The sequence below is a fragment of the Cricetulus griseus genome, chromosome 5 (genome assembly GCF_003668045.3).
Source record: "Cricetulus griseus strain 17A/GY chromosome 5, alternate assembly CriGri-PICRH-1.0, whole genome shotgun sequence".
NCBI classification, from domain to species: Eukaryota; Metazoa; Chordata; class Mammalia; order Rodentia; family Cricetidae; genus Cricetulus; species Cricetulus griseus.
Window position 1 is genome coordinate 186,101,734 of NC_048598.1, and position 24,228 is coordinate 186,125,961.

General features: G+C 48.3%; 1 protein-coding gene and 1 non-coding gene across 4 annotated transcripts in view; both read right to left on the reverse strand.

Annotated features, from left to right (window-relative positions):
* Evl (Enah/Vasp-like) overlaps positions 1-24,228 on the reverse strand; it is a 143,137-nt gene that overhangs the window by 15,823 nt on the left and 103,086 nt on the right. For all 3 annotated transcript variants that reach the window (XM_027416377.2, XM_027416374.2, XM_035445582.1), the window contains exon 3: positions 19,708-19,885. In XM_027416377.2, coding sequence (XP_027272178.1) covers positions 19,708-19,885 — 178 coding nt within the window. The remainder of the gene's footprint in view (positions 1-19,707; positions 19,886-24,228) is intronic.
* Positions 11,214-11,298, reverse strand: Mir342 (microRNA mir-342). The gene has a single exon (NR_105216.1). It is a non-coding gene; the product is annotated as a microRNA mir-342 (primary transcript).

Below are 24,228 nucleotides of genomic sequence, written 5' to 3' on the forward strand. Positions count from 1 at the left end.
CTTGAGGCTCTGGTCCCAGTCCCCAGCATCCGTGTAAAATCTGCAAGTGGCGACACATCTGGAACCCCCACGGGGTATGACTGGCACCTGTGAGTCCAGCCCCCATAGAGGGTCTTACTCCTGTCAGCAAGAGATGGAAGAGAAGAGGTAGGGATGGGTGGTCCTGAGGTACTTCCTCTCAGAACACAAAGAGCTGCTAGGAGATAGAGGCTGAGCCTCAGCGGAAACCAGAACCCAGTCTTGTCTGTTTCATGATGGGGAAGGTCTACTTCCCAGCCTCAATTCCAGTGCCACCACCCACTCATTCTTCCCAAACACCTGGGGAATCAGAGGATGTCCTTTAACCTTGAAGGTCACAAGGTGGGAACCACGACAGGAAATAAACAAGTAGAGAGTGAAGAGGGCCCAGTCTCCATTGGGTCCCCTATGGGCTCATAGATGTAAGTAATGGCGGAAGGAGAGAGGAAGCTGGCTGGAGAGGATGCAGCAGAAAGACCCAAGGCAGAGTGTAGCTGGAAGACAGTGGGGACCAGGAAAGTGAACCCACTCTATGAGAGAAGTCAGCACCGGGCAGCCAAGAAACAGATGCAGAACCCACTGAAGGTGACAGCAGGTAAGAGCAACCTTCTCCACTCTTCACAGGCTTCCTTAAGACTAAGTAAGCTTGCTGCACACATGGTGGTGCTCTCTTTTAATCCTAGCACTTGAAGAAAAAAAAAAAATGCAACCTGAGATGCTTTCAATTGACTTAAAAAAAATAAATCACTATTTTGGGAGGAAATGCACCTAACATATTATCAGTCTCTACTAGTTTTGCTGATGTGTAGTCATATGGTCATCTGAATTTTCTTTTTTCTTCAAGTATTTGAAAACTTTTTTTTTTTTTTAAACCACTGACCCTTTGGTGATCTTGTACCAACAGATGGCCCCCAAACTCCACTCAGAAATCACGCTAATGTCCTCATGCCTCTGACTGCCTTTTTTTTTTTTTTTTTTTTTGGCAGGAACCTTGAACTCCTGATCTTCCTGCCTCTATCTCCTAAGCTGGGGTTAGAGGCATGCATCAATACCTTTTTTCTTTCCATTCTTTGTCTTTTTAGATAGCATAGGCTGGGTTTTACTTCAGTCCTCCTGCCTTGGCTTCCTGCACTTGGGGATCACAGGCCTACGGCCTCACCCCTAGCTGTGCTGTGATTTCTTGAGATGACTGCAGGTCGGTTTGTGAAATGATTACGCACACACAGATCAGGGATTAGTCTACTCCACCGCCCTGCCCACAACTCAAAACACCCCGTTCAGCCCCTGAGTATCTTCAGCCCTATCCCTGGGAGGCTGATCTTAGACCTGCTCTCCCATCGCCACACTGAGCACCTTGCAAATCAACTTCATTTGCTGAACTCCTTTCCGTTTCAGTGGCTGGCATACTATGAGGGCCAAACAGTTCTCCTTAGAAACATGCCCCTTCCTTATACTGCACTCCTCTATGTGCATGTACACACATGCATACCATGTGTTCACATGCACATGTGTCTGAGGGTATGTGTGTACACGTGTGTGTCATTTCTCAGGTGCCAGTCAACTTTTTTTGGGGGGGGTGGGGGGCAAAGTTCTCTCATCGGTCTAGAACTCACTCATTCAGCTAGCTGGCCAGTCCACCCCAGGGATTTGCCTGCCTCTGCCTTCCCAGCAACAAACACATCACCACTCCTTTCTCAGGTGGGTTTTTGGGTTCACACTCAGGTCCTTGAGCACTTACTGACTGAGCTATCTCCCTAGGCAGTGTACGGCTCCTTTGAAGAGGACTCTGTAACACTCGTCTTTGATATAAGGCTATCCTAAGGATTCTGATCAGGGTACTGTCATCTTTGGGAAAGCTGCCCTTGTGTAAAGGAGGGGGCGGGAGAGAGCAGAGGAAGGAAGAACGAACCAGATATAGACGGCTTCCCCTCTTCCCCCATTCCCCCTCTTCACACTGACCAAGAGGCTGGGACATGGACAGGCCAGACCTGGGTGCCCAGGTGCACAGAGTGCTCTGTGCCTGGCCTTTCACGCTGAGCTTTTGTGCTCACTAGGGCATATTATGCATGTTTGTTGGGCTTGGAAGACAGGAAGAGCACAGGCACACAACAGCCTAACCATTGCTCTACTGTAGACACCTCCAGATTCCCAGCACTCAAACCTTGTTGGCACCCAGTCAACATGAAATGAATATTTGATGAATAAAGATGGCTGACAAACTCGAAAGATCTCCAAGCAATGGCTGAGAGCACTGGTGATCAAAAAATCTTAGAAAACAGCAGAGGTCTATAGTTCAGACTCTCAAAGAGTAGCTAAGCCAATAAACTCTACGACAATGGAGCAGGTGAGGTACTCCGGGTCACCTGTCATGGCTGGGGCAGAAGAGGAGAGGACTAGAATACACTGGGCCCTGTGGGGAAAAGCTTCACGTTTGAGAACTGTCTGGCCAGAGCTGTTCCCAGAGGGGGTGGTCTAGTAGGGATCCTTTACGGTCCTCTGGGGGGATCCATGCACTACTCTCCTCCAGGCCTCCTGCCAGCCCTCAGTCTCGCCTTTCAGCTCCTTCCCATTCTCACACTTACAGACTTCTCCTTCAGGGTAATTTTATGTCACTGTATTTATCTTTGGCATTTTGAGACAGGGTCTCCCCTATGTAGCTCAGGCCAGTCTTGAACTCACATCCTCGTGGGTGCAGGATTAGACTCCTGGGTTTGCCACTAAGTATTAAGTGCTGTGGGGAGTTCTTTCTTTCTTTGGGCCTCAGTTTCCTACATGCAAAGGATGGAAATGAGGATCATTTCTCTCTTCCTCCAAACGTCGGCTTTTGGTCCTAGGGATTAAATCTGGGGCCTCGGGCATGCTAGGCCAGTGCTCTTTTTGGAGTAGCAATGCCTCCAAATCTCTATAATTCAAAAGGACAACAAGGAGACATACCAAAAATTATCACTAGGTATCTTGGGATAGTGGGGCTTCCCCTCAGGTTGAATTTTCAGACCATGCATGAGTAGCAGGCACCACCTTTGGGACAGGTTAAAAGTGACTACACATCCCTCCAGCCCCTCCCTGGATGTCTTGTGTAACTTTACATTCTGAGGTGGGCAGATGAGGCAAGGCTGCCAGCTGCTCCTAATGAAGGTCTGCTGCTCCCTCCCTCCCTCCCCACCCACGAGACTCAGGACAGCAGCCCCAGCTCCTCTGGGACAGAGCACAGGCTAAGTTTCCAGTCACCCTCTATAGGAAAGGCATCTCCTGGCCTTCTGAAAAGATGGAACCTGAGATCCTGGGACTGCCAGAGACAAAGGACCTACACCCGCTCAGTAACGCCTGATGTAATTTCTGGCCAGCAAACGACAGCCACCTGGTCTGTGCTGGGCAGTGTCCCAAACCCTCTTTGAGTTGCTCGACGCTGCCCCTGCTGCCATCTCCCCAGCTGCCTGCTTTTCCTCTTTTCCTTTTGGCTGGAAACTAGGCCCTTCCTTCTATATGAGTGTTGCTCCTGCTGCTATGCAGACAGGGGTCCACGTAAGGGTGGAGGCTGTGGCCGAGGACCTGGTCCAAGCTACACAGGAATGTGTAGGAAGACTGGAGCAAGCTCCCAGGACAAATGTCCTCCAGCCCAGGACTCTAGCCCTTTAAACAGATTATGTTCAGTCTTGGCTACACAAACACCTCTACCTCCACACGTACAAGGCAAAGGCAGCTCCTGTGTTAAGCTCACCAGTGGACAAATGCTTGACTACTGCCTCCTCCTCTTCTTCCTCCTCCTTTTTTTTTTTTTTTTTTTTTTTTTTCTGGCTTGGAACTTGCTGTGTAGACCAGACTGGTCTGGAACTCACAGAGATCCTCCTGCCTCTGCCTCCTGAGAGCTGGGATTAAAGGCGTGTGCCACCATGCCTGGGCACCTCCACATTTTAATGATGGCTTAGCTGCTTGCTGAAAGGAATGCTGGATGAATTTTTCAGTCTTTTCTGCCTAGTCTCTGGCACAGCAGTTTAGGTTCATGATGGCTGGCCACCACAGGCTGTTGTACTCAGATAGTATCTTTGTTAGCTGGTCTGCCACTCCTGATACTAGAGCAACAGTCCCTCATCCCTGAGCCCTGGCCCTGGGCTGGATGTTAGAACTCAACTCCTTATAACCAGCAGATACTGCCTGACCCAAGAGCTCAGGCTGTTAAAGCCCTGTTGCATAGGAAGGCCTCTCTTACAGACAGGGAGACTGCTTCCAAGAAGGGAGCAGCCAGGCCACACTGGGAAAAGAATTGACCAGTCCTTGCCACCGGACTTTTAAATTTTGACAGATGACAGCTAGAGGCTTGGTACCAGTCAGTACCCCTTCTATCGTCCCCCCACCCTCTCCTTGCATGGAGGGGTCTTGAAGCCTAGGGATAAGGTAGTGGCTTGCCCAAGGTTATGTCCACATCAGAGTCAACACACAACCAGACACAGCCTCCGGTTCCCAGGCCAAACACCCCATCCATAGGCTTGGCGTGCTTAGGTAGTCTGCTTAGGCAAGAAGTTTTCCTAGTAATAATTTTTTTTCCTCTTTCCCAAAAACTCATTAATCTTTAAATGAAACCCAAACAATAAATTTCAGTAACCATCTCTTATCTTTGTGTCTTAGAAAGCATTTTCTTATCACTTTGGGGGATTAAATTGCCCAATTCCCTAGTAGGGTATATTAGTTTTCCTTTATAAGTAGGGAAACTGAGTCTCAACTTGTGATGGGTGATCAGGCCTCTACTGGGCACTGTCGCTGGGGCAGGAGCCCAGGCCTCCTGATGCCAGTTTATCCTGCCACTTCTGCAAGGACCCTGGATGCGGTAAGAGGAGCTGTCCCCAAGATGCAGCACTCAGCCCCCCAACCCCAGCCCCAGCAGTTGGGAACAGAGAAAAATCCCAGGAGGAGCAGGAAGGAGAGGGGGAGCTCCATCACCTACAGGTCACTCTGCAAAGCACGGTGCAGTCACAGTGGCAGAAGCAGAAGCAGCGAAAGGTCCACTCCCTGCTGACCATTACGGGCAGGGCTCCTCGGCACCGTCTGCAAGGTGCCTTTTGCATCCTGGCCACTTACCTCCTCTTCCTCAGCCGCCTGGCTGGTGCAGTGGTAACTGATACGCTGTCCTGCGGGCAAGTGGGCTTCACTTCGTCAATCTTTGATGAAGCTTCCCAACTAACCTATCAGAACCCTCCTGGCTACCTGATTCCAGCATGCTCCATGGTCCCTGAGGGACTGTGCAGACCCCTTGTAAGCAGCTCTGCTCATAGGCCTCGAGGACACCAGGTGTCGTCTGAAGGGACCTCCCACTCCAGCTCTCCTCTTATGCTTATTGGAGCAGGCAGGGTATGTGTGCGGGGAAAGAGGACAGGTGAGCAGACAGATGAGTTCCTGGGTGCTGGGCAGCTTTGCCCCTGGATCTTGCCTGGTCCTCCTTAGGCCTCTTGCTCTTTTGTCACCTTTTTTTGTTACCAATATATCTGTCTTTTCTCTTAATATGCTCCTGTCGTTCCTGAGTTTTTTTCTAGCCTTCCCACCTCTAAGATGTGTGCAGCAGTGACTGAACCTGGCAGCAAATAGTCACCTCTCACCCTGCCTTGTCACCCTTGCTGTCTCTGGGCAGTGTCCCTGTACACTCAGCCATGCCTCAGTGCTGCCATGCCTGTGAGCACAGCGACGGTGGCTTCCGTGTGTCAGGCTAGTGTTCCTATTTGTGCTGTGCTCTGGTTCACAGAGCTGGGCTCTGCAGCTGTTGAAGTTATCTCCTCAGGGTGTGACCCAGGCACTACCTTCAGAGTAGAGCTGCTATGATGGCTATGTAACACCTTGATGGCAGCTATGGCATGAGACAGGCAAAGCAGTGGCAGCCAGGTCCATGGGGACAGTAACAGGAGGTGTCACCAGGCCCTGAGATGCTAGGCATCATTACTCCTTCCCACCCTCCTTGGGGGTTGTGCTGGGGAAGTTTTAACTGTCATCACAGCCTAGAAGCACCTGGGAAAAACAGCCTTTGGGGGGGGGGTCCAGAAGAGGAGAAAGCCAGTTGAGAGCAAGCATGGATGCATTTATTTGCTCTTCACTCTTGGATGTGGCTGTGATTAGCTGTGAGTTCCTGCTTTGATGTCCTGAAGGGATGGTATGCAAACTCTGTAATCCAAACAAACCCCTTCCTCCCCCTAGGGCAAGGGTGCCAAAGCATAGAGCAAGGCAGAAGGTTGGCTAGGTGGATGGCACTTTTTGGAGATGGCAGCTGGTCTGTGTTGGACATGGATGAGCTGTTGGCACCCTCTGTCTGGGCTGCACACACGTAGCTCCAGAACTCACACCCCGGCACTTCTCTGTACTTCACTGCCGTCCTCGGCTGCTCAGGCGGCTGAGGCAGTCGCTTCCCTTCCTCTCCACCTTCACTGTGGGCTTCTCTGTGGCCTAAGTCAGTGCTTGCTATCAGAAGTGTGGAATGTAGGTCACTCAGCCTTCCCAGTATCCTGGCACCCCAGCTTAGGGCCTGGCATAACACTTAGGGTACCCACACTCTATATGGGATACTGAAATTAGCACTGTTTGAGAGAGGTGTCTGTTTCCTCACAACGACTGTGGTTTCTCCTGCTTTTGGTCTCTGGCATTTCTCCTGAAAACTGTAAACACATGCTGTCTGGCTTGTCTATATCTAGGCCTCTTGTGTTATCACTTGGAGGACTCCCGTCAGCCTCTCACTGGCCTCTTCTCAGGCTTACCTCCTTAAGCCTGTGTTCATAGGTTGAAGATCAGAGAGTATGGTCCTTGCTCAGCAATCCTTGGACAGGGAACTGTAAAGATTCCACAGTGTTTCTCATTGGAAACACCCAGTCTGGGATCTGAGGCCTTAAATTCCTGACCTAGTTTCTTACAACCTCGTCTCACCTATTTGGATCAGGCAGCTAAGTCTGTGGAACTCCTCCCTTCTCTATCTAATGTATGAACTCCCTAGAGTTGCTCCTCATAGTGACAGCTGTTCCTCTGTGCTTCCATGGAGCAGCATGCAGATATGCCAAATACATATGATGATTTTTAAAGACTAGGTCTTGCCATGTAGCTGGAGTTGGTCTTTAACTCATCATCATCTTGCTCTGGCCTCATGGGTCCTGAACTCCTGAGCCAAGTGGCAGGATTACAGGTGTGCACTGCACCATCAGCAAAGATATCTATGCATTTTTCAAAGTTTTATTTTTATTTCATGCATATGAATGTTTTCCTGCATTTATGTCTGTGCACCAAGTATTAGGAAGGCCAGGAAAGGGCTCTGGATCCCCTTGGGACTAAAGATACAGATGGCTGTGAGTCCCCATGTGGGGGCTGGGAATCAAACCTGGGTCCTCTGGAAGAGCAGCCAGTGCTCTTAACCACTGAGCCATCTCTCCAGCCCCCTTAAGCAACTTTTTTTTTTTTGTTTTTTTTCAAGACAGGGTTTCTCTGTGGCTTTGGAGCCTATCCTGGAACTAGCTCTTTGTAGACCAGGCTGGTCTCGAACTCACAGAGATCTGCCTGCCTCTGTCTCCCGAGTGCTGGGATTAAAGGTGTGAGCCACCAATTCTCGGCTTCCCTTGGGCAACTTTTTATCTGGCAAACTTCTATCAATTCACAGCAGGAATGGTGTTAAGGTGTAGGCATGGAGTGTCCGCACGTGTTCAAGGTATGGCAGTGCTATTGAGAGGTAGTAAGGAAATTACAAAACTCATTAACAGGTAAATCAATGGACAAGGTCAGAGTAATGGGATGTGTGTCAGTGGTGTGGCTCTGCAGGGTGCACCTTGTCTTTGGAACCCTGCCCCGCCTCTTCCTGCTTCCTGGCCTCCATGAGGTGAGTATCCTCTCCTCCATGCGATTCCACCACATATGCCTTATTACAGAACTGAGAGGTCTGAAACCAAGCCAAGTCCAACATTCACTCCTCTTTAAGCTCCATAATGACCATCACTGTAACAGAAAAACTTACACATGCCCGCCTGACCAAGGCACCTACTCCACCTCCTTTGCCTGCATCCCAGGCCTTTGCTCTAGAATCCCTTAAGCCCCTGGTTTCCCCCATCACAGCACATGGCATATATCCATGAGTCTCCCTTCTCTGCCTGTGGTGATCTTGGCGAGTGTGGGACCATGTCTAATTCCTTTTGCTACGGAAAGCTACATATCCCAGAATAGAAACTCGGTAATTCACAGGCTACTCATTCATTCAAATGACACTTGCTAGATGCTAGTGAACCAGGCAGAGACACAAACTGCTGCACAGACTTCTGTCCAGCTTATATTCAAGAGACAAGGCAGGCGGTAAGACATAACACATATGAAGAAAAATATAGCAGAATGAGAGAACTGTGGTGACGTGTTATAATGGGCTAAATCTTTAACTGCACAGAGTCTCCAGTGAAGTAAGGAAAGTAACTGTGACCTTAACGATATACTCAGTGTGTAGGTCCTGAATCAAGTCCTTGCATTTCTGGGGAATGGTAGGAGAGCAATGCATTTAGATAAACACAAGGTGGAATAAGGAGAGGGAATAAGGAATAAGGAGAGCCTGGACCAGAGCATGCAAACCCTGTAAAGGCTTGGACTTCATTCTGAGTTATAGATGATGGCCCTGAGAGCTCTGAATGAAGACAGTGATCAGGTTATACCTAGAACTGGAAAGATCTGCTTGCTGTGTGGAAAAGAGACTCAAATTGACCTGGTGGGTGTCATAAAAACCTACTCGTTTTGAATGAGTGGACAGATCGAAGTTGTTGGGCAGCAGACAAGCAGGTGGGCAAGAAGGCAGGCAACTTCAGGGTTTGCCTTCCTGAGCCCTGAGGATGGCTATTCACGACTGTGTTTGAGCTGGCTCTTCTCAGATAAGAGGTGAAGTTGTGAAATTATTGTTGTGTTTTCTTTTGTTTGAGACAAGGATTCATTCTATAGTCCAAGCTGGTATTAACCTGAAGCAAGCCTTTTGCTCAGCCTCCCAAGTGCTAGGATTACAGGTGTGAATTACCACACCAGGTATGGAGTTATTCTGTAGGAAAGAGATTATATGTGCTATGAGAGCAAAAGAAAGAGAACAAAAATGAATTCTCTACTTACTCTAGAATCTCTGCCCATAAGATGGGCAGAGTGAAGCGTTCATAATTAGCCCCCGATGAGAGTGTGTTTCATTAGACACTGTGCTAGCTACCAGACAAGCAGAGTCTCTTTGGGAGACAGTCTGATGGGCAGAGACCTGGACTGAAAACTGAAGTCCCTCTCACTAGTGTAGCATTCAGCAAATTAAGGAAGAGATCATTAGATTTCATTACAGATGGTTGATGGGAATTGAACTCAGGACCTTTGGAAGAAAGAGCAGGCAGTACTCTTAACCACTGAGCCACCTCTCCAGCCCTGCCTCCTTGTTCTTATAGGCTCCAGTAGTTCTGGAGTTTCTTTTCTGTAAGGAGCTTATGACAGTCCCAGGGGTGTTACACCAGCAATGTAAGATGCAAAGGAGCCAAGGCTCAAGAGCAACACAAATTGAATATGTACAGTGCTTCATGCATTACAAGCCACACTTCTGTCTCCTTTACCGTAACTCAAAAAGGCAATAGTGTCTTCCATCCATCCGTCCGTCCGTCCGTCCTTTATTTACATGTGTGCATGTATGGAAGTCAGAGCACAACTTTCAGGTTGGTTCCTTCATTCCACCATTGTGGGTCCTGGGGACGGAACTCTGGTTGTAGGGCTTGGCAGCAAGCATCTTCATCAACTAAGCCATTTCATTAGCCCTTGCGTCCACTTTAAAGATAAGGTAACTAAGACTTGGCATGGGGTGGGGTGGGGTGGGGAATGGATTGCTTTGGGTCCATGGTTGCTAAGGATAACAGTGTGTGGAGCAGATGCAGGCAGCTAGGGCACAGCAGCATCTCTTGCCTCCAGTCTATGCCACTCCTGTCAACTGCCGGTGTTGACTATAGGTACCTCACCTTACCAGGCTGCTCTCTGACTCCCAGGACAGGAGTGCATCAGTGTGCATGCTCTGGCTCACTGTCTCACAAATTCTCATTGGGTATGTGGTGTTTCAGGAGCCTGAAGTCCCAAAGGCACATTGCCATTAGTGTTAAGGAAGTGACCCTGGTGCTGGAGGAGGAAACAGCCTTTCTCTCTGGGATGTAAACTGCAGCACTTTAAAGGACAGGGTCACAGCAGGAGGACTGTGAGATTCTCAGAGATCAAAGGGCCCATGAAGGATACCCTAAAGTCAGGCCCAGCCTTTCCTCAGACCTTGATGGGAACTCCCAAGTCACCCGCAGAGACTATGTCCCATCATCCTGTGTGCCCCAGTGCACTCTGGGCACTGTCACCTGAGCGGCTGCTCACAGGAACTCCTGCTTTGTAAGGAGAGGAATTTCAAGCACCTATTGTGATTTTGAGGTGACAAAGAACTTGTACAATGTCTCGTGCTGCCCTCACAACACCCCTATGGGGTAGGTGTGACAACCCCTTTCACAGATGGAGAAACAGTCTTGGAAAGGCTAAGTGGCTTGCACAAGGGCTGGAGAACAGATCGCGCCTACGGGAGATATGGTAGTTTTTGTGCTCACAGTTCAGCACTAGGGGAAACAGGAATGCTAAACTTCCAGGGTTGTCCCTTCAAAGGGAGGCATGCATAACTTGTTTATCCAGCCAAAGGCTGGGAGCAGATATGGTTAAGAGCCTGATGACCTTTGCAATGCTGTGTGGCAGGGACCACACCGACCCTCCCCCAGATGGTTTTCATGGGCTTCTCAATCTACAGAATCTAGCATTATTGAAGGTGTCAATGCAGCCAATCTACAGAAACCATGTTTATGGAAGGTTTTGATGTAGTCACAATTTAAGCTTTATTTCGTATTTGGGACTGAGTTAATTATTGCCAGGAAAATTTATATCAAATTGTTCTGTGCTTAAATATGCCCAAACTAAACTACTCGGGGTCAGAGTCCTGCAGTTTGAACCAACACCAGCTACTTAGTCATGCTGGACCAAACTACTTTCCCACAGATTGTTATACTCTGCTGGCCATAGTGGTCACAGAGACCTGCATACTGTCCAGGTCCACATCAAAAGCTCCTTTTCCAACACACACACACACACACACCCTCATGGTCACGGTCATAGGTCCTTCACCAGGGACACTGGTGGGATGATGTGCTTCTTGGTTTGGGGTGGTGCTCAGCAGGCCAAGGTGACGGGTGCGATTTCTGTGTGAGACAATTCCATTGACCATGCCCCTCAATCACAGATAGCACCCCTCACCTTGAGCCCAGTTTCACAGGTAGCGAATGGTGCTGGTGATTCAGAGGCTTCATCGTGGTCTTCAGAGGAGGAGACAGAGGCAGGGAGTGTGGAGTATGTATGCAAGGTTCGCAGAATGGCCCAGGAAAACTTGGCAAACTTGCTCACTCAGCTCACTCATGAATACACCACAAACACTTGCAAGCCAATCTCTTTAGGATGCAAACAAACAGATATGGAAGGCAAGGCGCTTGCTCCAAACGAGCTCATGGCCTAACCCAGACAACCAAGAGTTTGGGGCCAATGGGATGGCAGCAGTGTGTTCACTGCTAAAGAAAGGGTCAAGGTTCTCGGAGCAGTGCGTCTGGGATGGCTTCACAGACAGAGCAATGCAAAACACAGGCCACCAGCAGGAGAACACAGCACGAAGTCAAAGACAGAGACAACTGTGGAGGGCTGGGCAGATCAGGGACTTAAGAAGCACTGGCCATCAGCTCAAGTGGATGCTTGGACCTCATCTGGAAGGTGAAGTGAGGGCTAACTTGTTAGGTCTGTCCTTACACGTCAGGAAGGGGACAGTAAATGTATGTGGCCGAGGGACTTGGTAGGAGACCACGAGATAGCAGAGTTCTCCTGGGCCACAGGCCAGCACACATTACCCCCCCCCCCAACATGGACTAAGGCACCTGAAGCTAAATTAAGGACTAGGGGTTTAGTAAATGAACTCCAGATTTGCCACACCCCCTGGTCCTGGCTTGCTCCCCAACCCTGGCCAAAGTTTACTGAGGGCACCTACCCCAGATATCAGGCTGTATTTTTTTTTTTTTTTTGGTTTTTTTGAAACAGAGTTTCCCTGTGTAGCCCTGGCTGGCCTCAAACTCAGGAGAGCAACCTGTCTCAGCCTCCCAAGAGCTATAAAGGTGTTTGCCACCACTGCTGGTAAGCCACTGCACCATGGATTTTCAGATCCTAGGGATAAAAAGGACCATTTTAAAATTTCCAAACCTGACTGAATTCATGTGCTGTGCCACTGTCAGGATAGAAGCAAAAAAAAAAAAAAAAAAAAAAAAAAAAGGCACTATGGGGCACACTGGGGAGAGTGAGGAACTACGGGATTCTGAATGTGTCAGGCAAGTAAGGAGGGAAAAAGGGTCAGAGGTGGGAAAAGCGCAGCAGGAGCAACGTGTGGCAAGTGACGTGTATACTGTTGGCATAGACAATGTTACAAAGACTCTGCTTCATGGAGTGACATGGCTGGACAAGCACAAAGCTCCAACTTCTACAGTGTGACCACTAGGGGGCAGGGCAGACGGGATAAGTCAGAAGCCAGGAACAAAGCCTGGGAGGGAGTGTGATCTTGGCTCCACCAAGCCCCAAAGGCACACCTGGAGGAAGACATATCAATAGCCACCAACAGCCCCACAGCCAGGGAGATGCAAAACCAGTTCAGGAATTCTACTTATTTGTGGGCAAACATTTGATAATTTCTAGCAAAGAAGAAAAAGGTCTGAGGGAAGCAAAACCGGAGCTGCCTGCAAGAAGCCAAGATTCAAGACTTCTCCAGCTTCCCAGTGAGGAAATCAACTATTCCCACTCTCAGATGTCTGGCTAGACATTCCTTTGGTGAGCTCGTTCCCTGGCTCCAAGCATGCCGCAGCCAGTGGGCCACTGGGCACTGAGTGAGGACACTGCAGGGGTGTGTGGCTGGGGGGTGATGTGATGGGAGAATCTGGGAAAAACATTTGTTATTAGCCCCAGGATGGTCAGATCTTAGTACATCAAGCCATATATGAAAAGAACAAACCATTATGTTCTCAGAGATTCACTTTACATCACTTCAAGTGGCCCAATGTGGATTTCCACTAATCTGAGAGATCTCTCTCTTTTTTCAGAGTCCCATTACATGATATCAATAAAGCAGAACTATTTTGGCTATTTCAGGGTGAGACCCTGGGGTAGTTTGCTGGCCCTGGCACTCCTCAGACAAACGGTCTGAAGTCAGCTGAGTTCAACCCCAATCCTGCAACCTTGCCTTTGCGTGGACATCATCCTGCTCCACCTCCTGCCCTTCCCAAACCAGATCTAATATCTGGGGTTTCCTAGGCTGCAGCTTCTGGTATTGGGTTCATGCTTTTAAAGGAGCCATCCATCTACTTCCACAGTGAGCTTGGACATACCCCTAACTTCAGGCTAAGGCTATTCTGACCAACTTGTCTTCAAAATTACTGTTGCTAGTATTTTTCACCTCTATGATCTCATTTCTGATAGGTATCACACTTAAGATGGGAAACTTGAGGCTTAAGTCTTGCCCAAGGTCAGATGGCCTGTCAGCAACAGCAGGGCTGCTCCCCTGGAAACTCAGTTTCACACTGTTGTTGCAGGCACTGTGAATCAGACTCACGGGGACAAGAGTCTTCCCAGTATGCCCAAAGGAAGAGGTCTAAGTTCTGGATATAGTAGTCTGCCTGCCTCTCAGAAGTGTCTGCAGGCTCTGCACTATACCTACGGAGAAGGTCTAGGTGGTCTTCATTATCCAACAGCCAAAAGGGAAAAGATGCCCCGTACCTGCCAGATTTCCAAAGCCCCCCCTCTGATTCCAGATTCCAGGAAGAAAGGGCATTTCAGACCCAGACTACCTGGGATATGGGAGACCCCTTTGGTATAGACCTAGCTTTAATCTACTGTGTGAGCCTCGTCACCTACAAAATGCAAACTTGAGGCAGGTAAACACGGCATAGTTTAGTGGCCTGTGCCCCTATCTGGTTTTGGTTTATGCACTCCTGTCTTGTAGTAATGCAGTGGCAACCCAGCTCTTTCACCTGTATGTGCTATGCACACATCCCCTCTTTGAACAATGTCCTAAAATCTCAGAGCCTCCTCAGATCCCCACTGCATGACATCAGACTCCATGTACTCCCCCTCTGCCATGCGCAGTTAGCAAATTTAGAGATCATATACAAGCGTGTTCCTAATGTATCTAGGTAGGTAGGAAGAATAGAAGAGCTGATCTGGCCTGAACTGGTTTTGGCTGCAAAAAGCATATTTGTCTAAGTGAACTTTTAGGATGAACCCCCTATTGACTAAATTATGGCAATGTGTAATTGGGTATGCATACCATATCATTAAAATCAGATGCATTACGAGATGAGACATGCACAGTAAAAAAAAAAAAATGATTATATGACTTAATCAATCAAAACAGAACCACCCAAACTACACCCCTTAGTACAGTTCCTCCTTTGCTTGAACCCCGTAAGAGGAAGCCTGAAACAATAACTGGGGTCCCCAAGTGCCCCTCAGACTCAAGTGGCCTGCTGTCAGTCTTGACAGTGTTCTGCACAATGGCTTTGTTCCAGGTAAGTTATCTTGCTATATTTGTAAATCTGTGAGAGTCCCGATTTTCAGCTAGATAAGAGGCCAAGAACCTGGAAACACCTGGCCTAGACCCTGGCCACTGGTAACAAACTTGGCTTCACGAAACAGAAGGTTTCCCAAGCTTCAACTCAGCAGAGCCCACCTGGGGCTGGACATCTGCCTTTGGAAATGTCAGCTGAAGCTTCGAGGGGGAAGGGGGCAAAGTCCCATCACCTAGGTGTCCTGCTTTAGGCTCCATCCCGGCCCTGCTCTCCTGGAATAACATTATTATAAGATGTCTGTGGTGAGCTTTGAGAGACCTGAAGTAGTCTGAGACAATGCTGGATGTGAGGACAGAGTGGCTTAGAGTGGGGGAATAGCCCTTAAAGACATCTCCTAGCACAAGGCACCTCACACAACAGTCAGGTCACATAATTACCACTGGTGCATGGCGTTATGACCATCTGCAGATGTAGCCACATGATCAGGGCCCAAGCAGCAAAACAGAAATTTGAGTTTAGGTAGACTGGTTCTTCCACCATGCTCTTTTCCTCTGATAGCCACTGTCTTAGGTAAGGTTTCTATCGCTGTGAAGAGACACCATGATCACAGCAACTCTTGTAAAGGAAAACATTTAACTGAGGTGGCACTTACAGTTTCAGTGGGTTAGTCCATTATGGGAGGGAATGTGGTGGCTGGGAGTATGGCAGCATGCAGGCAGAACACGGTGCTGGCTATATCTTCATCAGAAGGCAACAGGAAGTGAACTGAGACACTGGGTATGGCTTGAGCATATGAGACCTCAAAGCCCACCTCCACAGTGACACACTTCCTCATACTCCACATACTCCAACAAAGCCACAACTCCTAATAGTACCATTCCCTTTGGAGGTCATTTTCTTTCAAACTATCATACCCACTATCTCAAGATTAATGGAAAGCAATTTTCTTTCTCACTCTGTTTCCTTTATAGAGTTAAGTCAGTAAGTGGTTGGGACCAAGTGCTTGCCACATTTCCTCCCTTTGAGACTCAGTTTTCCCCGTTGTGGGATGGGGTACTGCTAGGTGATAATAAAATGAAAGCACAGATATGGAACAAGGAGGGAGTCTGATTTTATATAGCTTCCATGCCAAGCAGTTCTCTAGCCTCTCAGAATCAAAGCTTTTCTTTATAACCAACATTTTGAAATGTCTTCTGTATTACCCTGAAATGCAATTTGGGGATTATACAACTGCTCTATATAGATGAGAAAAATCTGGGTAGTGACTTAAGTGTTCTGTAAAGGGAGGCAGAGAAGTGATCTATAATAAAGCGTCCACTGCATAAGTAAAAGGTCAGACACACCTACAGCAAGAGAGAACCAGGGAGCTGCTTGCACCTGCCCACAGACTCTGAGGAAACGTGGCTGCCACAGATGGATTTGTTACAGGAAGTCATCTGGGTAACAAAAATATCACAGCTACAATGTTAGAGATAGGGGTTTCCAAAACAGAAAACAAGTGACAGTCAAGTTACAAACAGAATATTTTGATATATGCCACAATTATATTCCTAGAAAATTTAGTACATTCTAGAACAGTTTAAAAAACAGTACTGCTTCTCAAAAAAAAAAAAAAAAAAAAAAAAGCTCTGGCTCAGAAAATTAGAAATCTGTTTTCTACCTTAATGCATTTGATATGACAGGTGAAGCCCCTGGCTGTCCTAGAACTTGCTCTGTAGACCACATTGGCCTCAAACTCAGAGATCCACCTACCCCTGTCTCCTAAATGCTGAGATTAAAGGCGTGTGCCACCACCGCCCTGGCTTGAAGTAGTTCTTCATGTGTAGGCTTCGCCTGCATGCTGCAATATGCTTGGCAGGCATGACCTACCCACTACTTCACTAAATACCTTTCTGTTCCCATGCCTTCCCTGTGGAATAGTATATCTACACCAGCCCTGCCATTTCAGAGTCTAGAACAGCAGTGAAGAAAGAAACAAACCCTGAGCTCTGCAGTGCAGCAGGGGAGCTGGGTTAGAACCCTGCCTCCTGCCTCACAGGACTCTATGCTAAATGCTTCCTACTGAATCAAGAGAATTAAGGTCATCATTGGCTATAGAGGACTCTGTCTTTAAAAACACAACAAAACTAAACAAGAGAAAACAAAAACACTCCTCTGTGGAAAGAAGTGAATAAAAGAAATTGAGGCACGCATGTTTGCTTTTTAGCACCCAGAAAACACAATTATGCAAACAACTTGGTTCCAGTGTTGAGTTTCAGCAATGGCTATGGGATTTCTGGGCAATTACTTTCTTTCTGAGCTTTGGCTCCCTGGTCCAGAGAGCAGGGAAGGTGTCTGGGATACCATCTCCCAGGGATGTAGTGAGAATGAACTAAGAGCTTGAAGACACAAAGACATACTCTGGTATTTGGGGAGGCAGCAAATATGGCTTACTTTAAGATGGGACAACAAAGTGGCCTGTGTCTGCAGGCCTGGAAGGACCCTAAGTCCATACCAGGTTCTGTCCACATATTGAGGGGTAGGAAAAGCTGAGAAAGACCCACTTGTGGAGACAGAAGTCCCAGAAGGTCACAGGAGGCAGACACTTGCCTTAGAAGAGATTCCTAAGGAGCATGTGTGTGTGTGTGTGTGTGTGTGTGTGTGTGTGTGTGTGTGTGTGTGTGTGTGTGTGTGTGTGTGTGTGTGTGTGTGTATCTATTTATGAGGTGCTAGATGCCACCCTAAGCCCTGAATCCTGTACAACTTTGGGACTCAACATGTCATGCTACAAGCAACTATACAATGCATGCAACTTGAGCAGTCAGTTGTATACAGAGCAAATAACTGTATAATCAAAAGTTCAAAATCCGGGCAGGAGAGATGGCTCAGAGATTAAGAGAGCCGACTGCTCTTCCAGAGGTCCTGAGTTCAATTCCCAGCAACCACATGGTGGCTCACAACCATCCGTTATGAGATCTGGTGCCCTCTTCTGGTGTGCAGATATACATGGAAGCAGAATGTTATATACATAATAAATAAAATCGTAAAAAAAAAAAAATTCAAAATCCACCAAAACAACTTCAGTATGGTGGGGGTGGGGTGGGGTGGGGGAGGCTGTGTGAATGCTGACGCCCTCGGGTCAAGGATGCCTTTCTTTCAGGTCTAGTAAGCACTGTAGCTGCCTGCTTCAGATCTGTGCATGCTTACACATCAACAGCTGTCAACTGCTAACCAGTCATACTAACTCTGTATCCACACACCCAAACTGGCAGGCTCCATTCCAACCTCAACAACAACATTCATTCAGTCCATTGGGGATGTTGAATTGACGCCATGTGACCCCAAGAAGCTATCTCCTCATGACAGTTCATGACTACCTTACCTGAAAACGAGGGCTGCACTGACTGTGAGGCCACAGTGACTATAGTAAAAGCTGTTTTAATTTAAGCACTTGCTTTGAAAGGATTTAGTATCTAACAAAAATGTTTGTCTTCCCCTTAATAGTTCCTGTCAGAAAATACACACATGGAGGGCCTTGGCTGGACAGGAACACTCTAATGAAAATTGCCCCCACAGGCTCATGTTTGATGACTGCTTTCTAGCTGGTGGGACTGTTCTGGGAATCATCAGGAGGTGTGGTGTTGCCGAAGCAAGTGTGTCTCTGGGGTGGGCTTTGAGATTTCAAAAGCCAATGCCATTCCTAGTAAACTCTCTAGTGCCATGCCTGCCTCCTATTGCCATGCTCCCCCTGCCCCCATGACGGCCATGGACTCTAACCCCCTGAAACAGTAAGCCTATAAACTCTTTCTTCCGTAAGCTGCCTTGGTAATGGTGTCTTAGCCCAGCAAGACAGAACTCACACAGAACTCACAGAACCTCACTCCATATAGTTTTGTTATCTCACAAAAGCTCCTGAAGTGTTTCAGCTGGGCCCAAAGTATCGATATGTCAGGCTCAATTATGTTTAAATGTCATCTCCCTCTAGCAGCATGGGCACATGTCTTCTGAGTTTTGGTAGTGGTGGTAGCAGGAGTGGTGGTGGCTGCAGGCAGTAGCAACAGCAGTGACTTAATACACATGCTAATATCAAGAAATGACAATCATCTAGCTCATTTAAATGTAAAAACAACTCCACATGTCTGCATTTGTAGGCAGGGATGCTGAGGCCCAGGAACCTTCAGGAAGTTGCTCAACAGTTTCTTGATTGGAATGCAGGAAACCAGAGCTCAAACCAAGAAGAGTGGCTCCATGCCTGTAACCACTGTGCTCCACCAAGGTTAAGATGCCTGCCAACTACAGGGCCATGTCTAAGGCCAGCAATCCACCCTCACTGGGAAGGCGCAGGTCCTGCCTCAGAGCTGCTGAAAGCCACCAGCAGCTTGGTGCTCTGCTGTAACTGCCGTGTTCAGGCGCTTAACCTGCTTGGCCTTCCAGTTTCATCCAGCTGCTGTTCACTTGTACCCGGGCCCAGCTACACTGCATGGTGGTCTTTTTTGACACACGCAAGCTCTCCCACCTCTACCTCTGCAGCAGCAGCTCCCTCCTCAACACACCTGCCTGGTGTGACCCTTGCTCCTCTGAGCTCACATGCCACCACTGCTGTCAGGGTCTCCCTCACAGCCCAGATGGGCAGTTCCTTGTTTTCTTTTGTGGTCCCCAAGTACTTGGCACATCCTTTACTCCAGTGCTCGCTGCAGAACATTAAAGGTAGCTCTTCATGAACCCGTGAACTCTAGTTTCTAACATGCCTTGAGGGAGGGCTCCATTCACTCCTTACCTATTCTGTCTAGCCAGTTTCTTGTCAGCTATGTGTTCTGGAGCATAGCAATAGGATGGCCAACATAAAACATGTCTCACAGAGGGCTCCAGGACACATTAGTACAAACCTGTACCTCACACAGGACAGTTTATCCCCTCTTCCTTATCCTTAGTGATTCCTGCAAACCTCAGGCCAAGCAGCAGGCTTTTGAGGCTCTCCATCATGTCAATAAATGAAGTAGCAATGCCAGGACACAGATAACTAGATAACTAGAGCTTGGACACAGACAGAACGAGAGAGAGAGTGAGTCTCGGCATCCAGTAAAGATAAGGCCCTGCTTACCTCCTTCTTGGGAATTCATGATGTTCAGGGCAAAGAGCATCGCGTTGGAGAAAGTGGTTGCCTCTTCCTTACTTGCAAAGTTTAAGCCATAGACCTGACGGGCATCTCGCCACTGGTGGAAGGTGGGTGTTGCCTGATTGTACTTCAGCCCTTTCACGATTGAATAATTGATCACAACCTGGAGGAGAAAAGAGAGAAACACATGTAAATAAGTAAAATGTAAGTGAGCTGGAGGCAGCTGCCATGGGGCAAGGATAGTGTATCCTTTCAACCACAGGGGTGGGGGTGGGGTGGGGGTGACGTTCATAGAAGGGAAAGGGTCATCAGGCATTTCAGACCATAACTCAACAGCTGGAAAACTTATTTCACTTAATTAGGTCTGAGCTGGGGGTCTGAATTCCTGGTTGGGTTCTGGTCCAGACTCTTGTCTCTTGGCTCTGCCACTTAGGACATTGATGCTCAGTTTCTCCAACAGTAAGATGGAGGCACCAATGTTGCCCTCCTGACCTTGTGGGGATTCTGAAAGATTTCCTGGGGCCAGCTGTCTTATCTATGCTTTATCTGTGTCTTCTACATACGAAGCTCCTTAGGGGTAACAGTCTTCTGCAGTTTGGTCTCAATTTCCCACAGCCCTCGTCTGAGTGTTCAGATTTCATAAAACACAAGTTCTGTTCTCAAGGATGACTTATAGAAATTAGTATATCACACACACACACACACACACACACACACACACACACACACACACACACACACACAAAACCTCATTGCTATTTTTGTTATTAATCAACCAAAAGACATCTCAGGTGCAAAGCCCAGCCAGGCAGGGAAAGAGACAGAGAAAGCAGACATTCAGGGGGGCCGTAGCCGGCAGAGACTCAACAGCAGGTCTGATGTTTGCTCTTCTAGACACTGAAAGAGAATGATTTCAGGCTGTTTAGTTAGTGGTGCTCCTTGAAGTCAGTGGTGGCCTGATGGCACTCCAGGCTGCAGCCATCGCTATGCTGTGTGACCCTCCAGCTAAGTCCTCTTGCCTGTTAAGTTTAGTTTTACACTACTGAAAAAAGGCTCAAGCTTTTGTGGAGTGTACAGATGAGATGGACTGCCAAGTGAGCACAACGCTTAAGGTTACACAGGGGTTCTCAACCTGTGGGTCATGACCCTTAAGGGGGTTGTCAAAACAACCCTTACGTGGGGGTCACATAAGACCACCAGAAAACAGCTATTTACATCATGATTCATAACAGTGGCAAAATTACAGTTACGCAATAACAATGATAAATTTTATGGTTAGGGTCACCACAACACGAGGAATATATTAAAGCATCACAGCGTTTGGAAGGTTAAGAACTACTACGGGGTTAGAGGCTGGAGTCGTGTACAGAATCAATGAGCTAAGAACCTATTCCATTCTGTCCCAGTCAACCCATAGCAGATGCTCTGTGTTCAATTTCCTTCTATGGTTTCGATGGACATTAGGAAACTAGAGCAAGCAAAGAGAGAAAGTTGTTTAGGAGAGGCTGGTAGAGAGACAACAAATCAAGACTGCCTGGGGAGATGCTCTGGGAAGTGAGACATCCTATGAGGTGAGAAGGCTGGCTACATTCTCAGAGAGGATTCATCAGGAGGAGAATAATCCCCATCCCAGCTACAGAACAAACACTGAAAAGAACTCACGGGGCCCTTAGGAAGTCTCTTTCTAGCTGGGAAGTCAGAGCCAGGGAAAACAAGTGACTTGTACAAAGTTACACAGTGAGCTTAATGGGAGAGCTGGAAGCCTGCAGAGGAACTAACACTGTTCTCTGATTTCCTGTGGCCTGGCTTCCACCTCTGGAGCCTCCTGGATTGGTTCTGGCTGTAAGAAGTCTCTGGGTTGAGTGTCTCCAGCAGCTCTTGGGCCTGGTATTTCTGTTGTTGCTACTCCTGGAGCCTAAAGGCCCCAGCTGCTATCTACAAACACCCCAACAGTCTACAACTGCTTTGAAGACATGGTGATTCTTGGTATAAGGAATGAGCAGAAAATTACAAGTCAAAGCATTGTACAGTGAATCCTGCTTATTCCTTTTTAGCTGAGTGACTGTGGGTAGAGTCCATCAAATTCAAAGTGAAGACAACAGTATGAATAATATATCATCTGACAGTCACGTGAAGATAAACGCTCCTATAAGTTGAACCAACATTTTAAAATATATTTTCACAACTTCTAAACTACCCTCTCATAAGGGAGAGTCCCACAAAGTGTGCCTTGAATGTATGAGCACATGATGCATTGCTAATATATCACTTGGTCCAAGACAGAAGGAAGCCTGATAGTCACCAACTGCCGATGGGCTTTACTGGTGGCAGTTAAGATTCCAGTGTTCCCCTGGAGCTCCACTCCTTTGCTCGTTCTACTTAGAGTAAGTCAGAGGACACAGCTGGGCATTCGTAACACTGTGTAGCCACTTTGGGACGGGACAGCTATGATTTTAAAAAGCAGCACAAGAGAGAAAGACAGAGCTCACGTGGAGGGATTCTTTATTGGGGGGACAGAATGGAAAAGGGGGGAGGGAGGAGACTGGCCTCTGGGGACAGAAGCGGCAGAAGAGAAGAGAGGCGGAGAGAGACAGAGAGAGAAAGAGAGAGACAGAGAGACACAGAGAGAGAGAGACACAGAGAGACACAGAGAGAGAGGAACAAAGAGGGAGAAAAAGAAATATGGAGGCAGGCAGGGCCCCTTTAAAAGGGAACACAGTGAATGTGCACAGGTGGTGCTCTTAGTGGCTGCAGCTGAGGGAGTATCCTGTCAGGACCCCAAGGGCAGGCCAGCACAGATGCCTGAACACTAACATCCCTCCTTTTTGTTTGTTATACAAAGGTGAGGAGTTAGAAAGGGGTAGCAGGTCAGGATGCCATGTTTTCGAGACTACTTCCTGTTGACCTTGGGGGCATCCTTCATCTTTAGGGGACCTGGGAAAACTGGGGTGCTGGCATGTCCTGGAGTAGCTGGCTGTTTCACTTCACTGTCCAGGCTCTGTGAAACCATCGGGCACCACCGGAGCTGGCAAAATGATGTTCTTGGATCCAAGTCTACTCCCCAGGGCTTAAAGCCCCTGATCCTTTCCCATCCCCACACCATCGCTGGGTATGTTTGGACGTCTTGTGCCCCCAGCTCTGTGGCCAACAGCTGGAAGTCCTGCAACAACAGCTAGTTAGGAACGGTCAGGGGGTCTCCAAAAAACATCCCAACAGGAGCAAGGAGGTACGGGCAATGACACAGCTCCCATGAGTGAGGCAGATAAGACAGACCCAAGGGTCTGCAATTCCTAGCGTCCCAGGAATTCAGAGAGGGCCGATATCAAGAGGCACAGGCTGCTCAGTGATTTGTCAAACGCAGAACAGGAGCCAATCTGAGCCTGAGAGAGACACAGTCACCTGGTACCAGGACTCGGAGAAAAGCCAGAAGGTGAGGAGAGGACCGTGCTTGAGAAATAAAGCCTCACATCCAAGGGAATGGTCAGAGGTGGGTAGGGTAGCCCACCAGAGACCCAACTGACATATTGAGTAGAAGGTGAAACCTCCAGTGAACGAGAAAGCAGATTTGTTGCAGGTGGAAGAGAACGGACCTATAGAAGGTGGAGCAGGTGGGTGGGGGCCCAGCGTGAAGTGATTACCTTTCAGTGGGCTCTGTTACTAAGCAAACATGGCACACACAACAAAGTTAGTGTGAGAGGTCTATTGGGGGAAGGGAAAAGCGCAAGAGTGAAGGGCAACACCTTCTTCCATCCTCGGAGATCGCTGGCAGAATGTAAAGGACCCATAAACTATCAGGATATAAAAGGCCAGGAGGTGGATTTTTGGTAAGCTCATTCGCTCCCCATGAGTGAACAAGATCCAAAGGCTTTTATCAAGCGAGGGTTGAGTGACAACGGCACAAGCTGCTCAGTGATCCGCCAATCAGGGTGTGGGGCCAAAGGGCAAAGCCTGAAGGAACTTGAGGGTCTGAGAAACTAGGAAGGCACAGGCTACCCAGTGAGTCATCACGAAAAGGCGGGGGAGGGGCAAGGCTCTGGGCCCCAGAGAGCTGTGCTTGCCTGGTACCAGGGCTTAAGGAGGACAAAAGGCGAGAGACCATGCTTGAGAGAGGAGCCCTCACTCGTGGGAAAGGGGAAGTGGCTCACCAGTCATGCCAGTGCTGGATGGAAGGACCCAGCCTTCTGGGAGAAGTGGGGCTGGTGTATGTGGGCCAGGTTCCTGGGTCCTGACAGGCCTCAAACTGCCTGCAGGCAGGAGGAAGCTTCAGGAGAGCCTTTCCCAATTAGGGAACCAATGTTGCAATTTTAAAAAGTGGTGCTAGAAAGAAGGATGCCATGTGACATAGATCACATGGAGTGTTTTGTTTTGTTTTTTAAATTGGGGGAAGGGAATGGAAAAGGGGGGGGTAGGGGGAGAGGTGAGGGGAGACTGGCCTCTGGGGACAGGAGAGTAGACAGAGAGGCAGAGAGAGGAGGAGAGGAGGAGAGGAGGAGAGAGAGGAGGAGA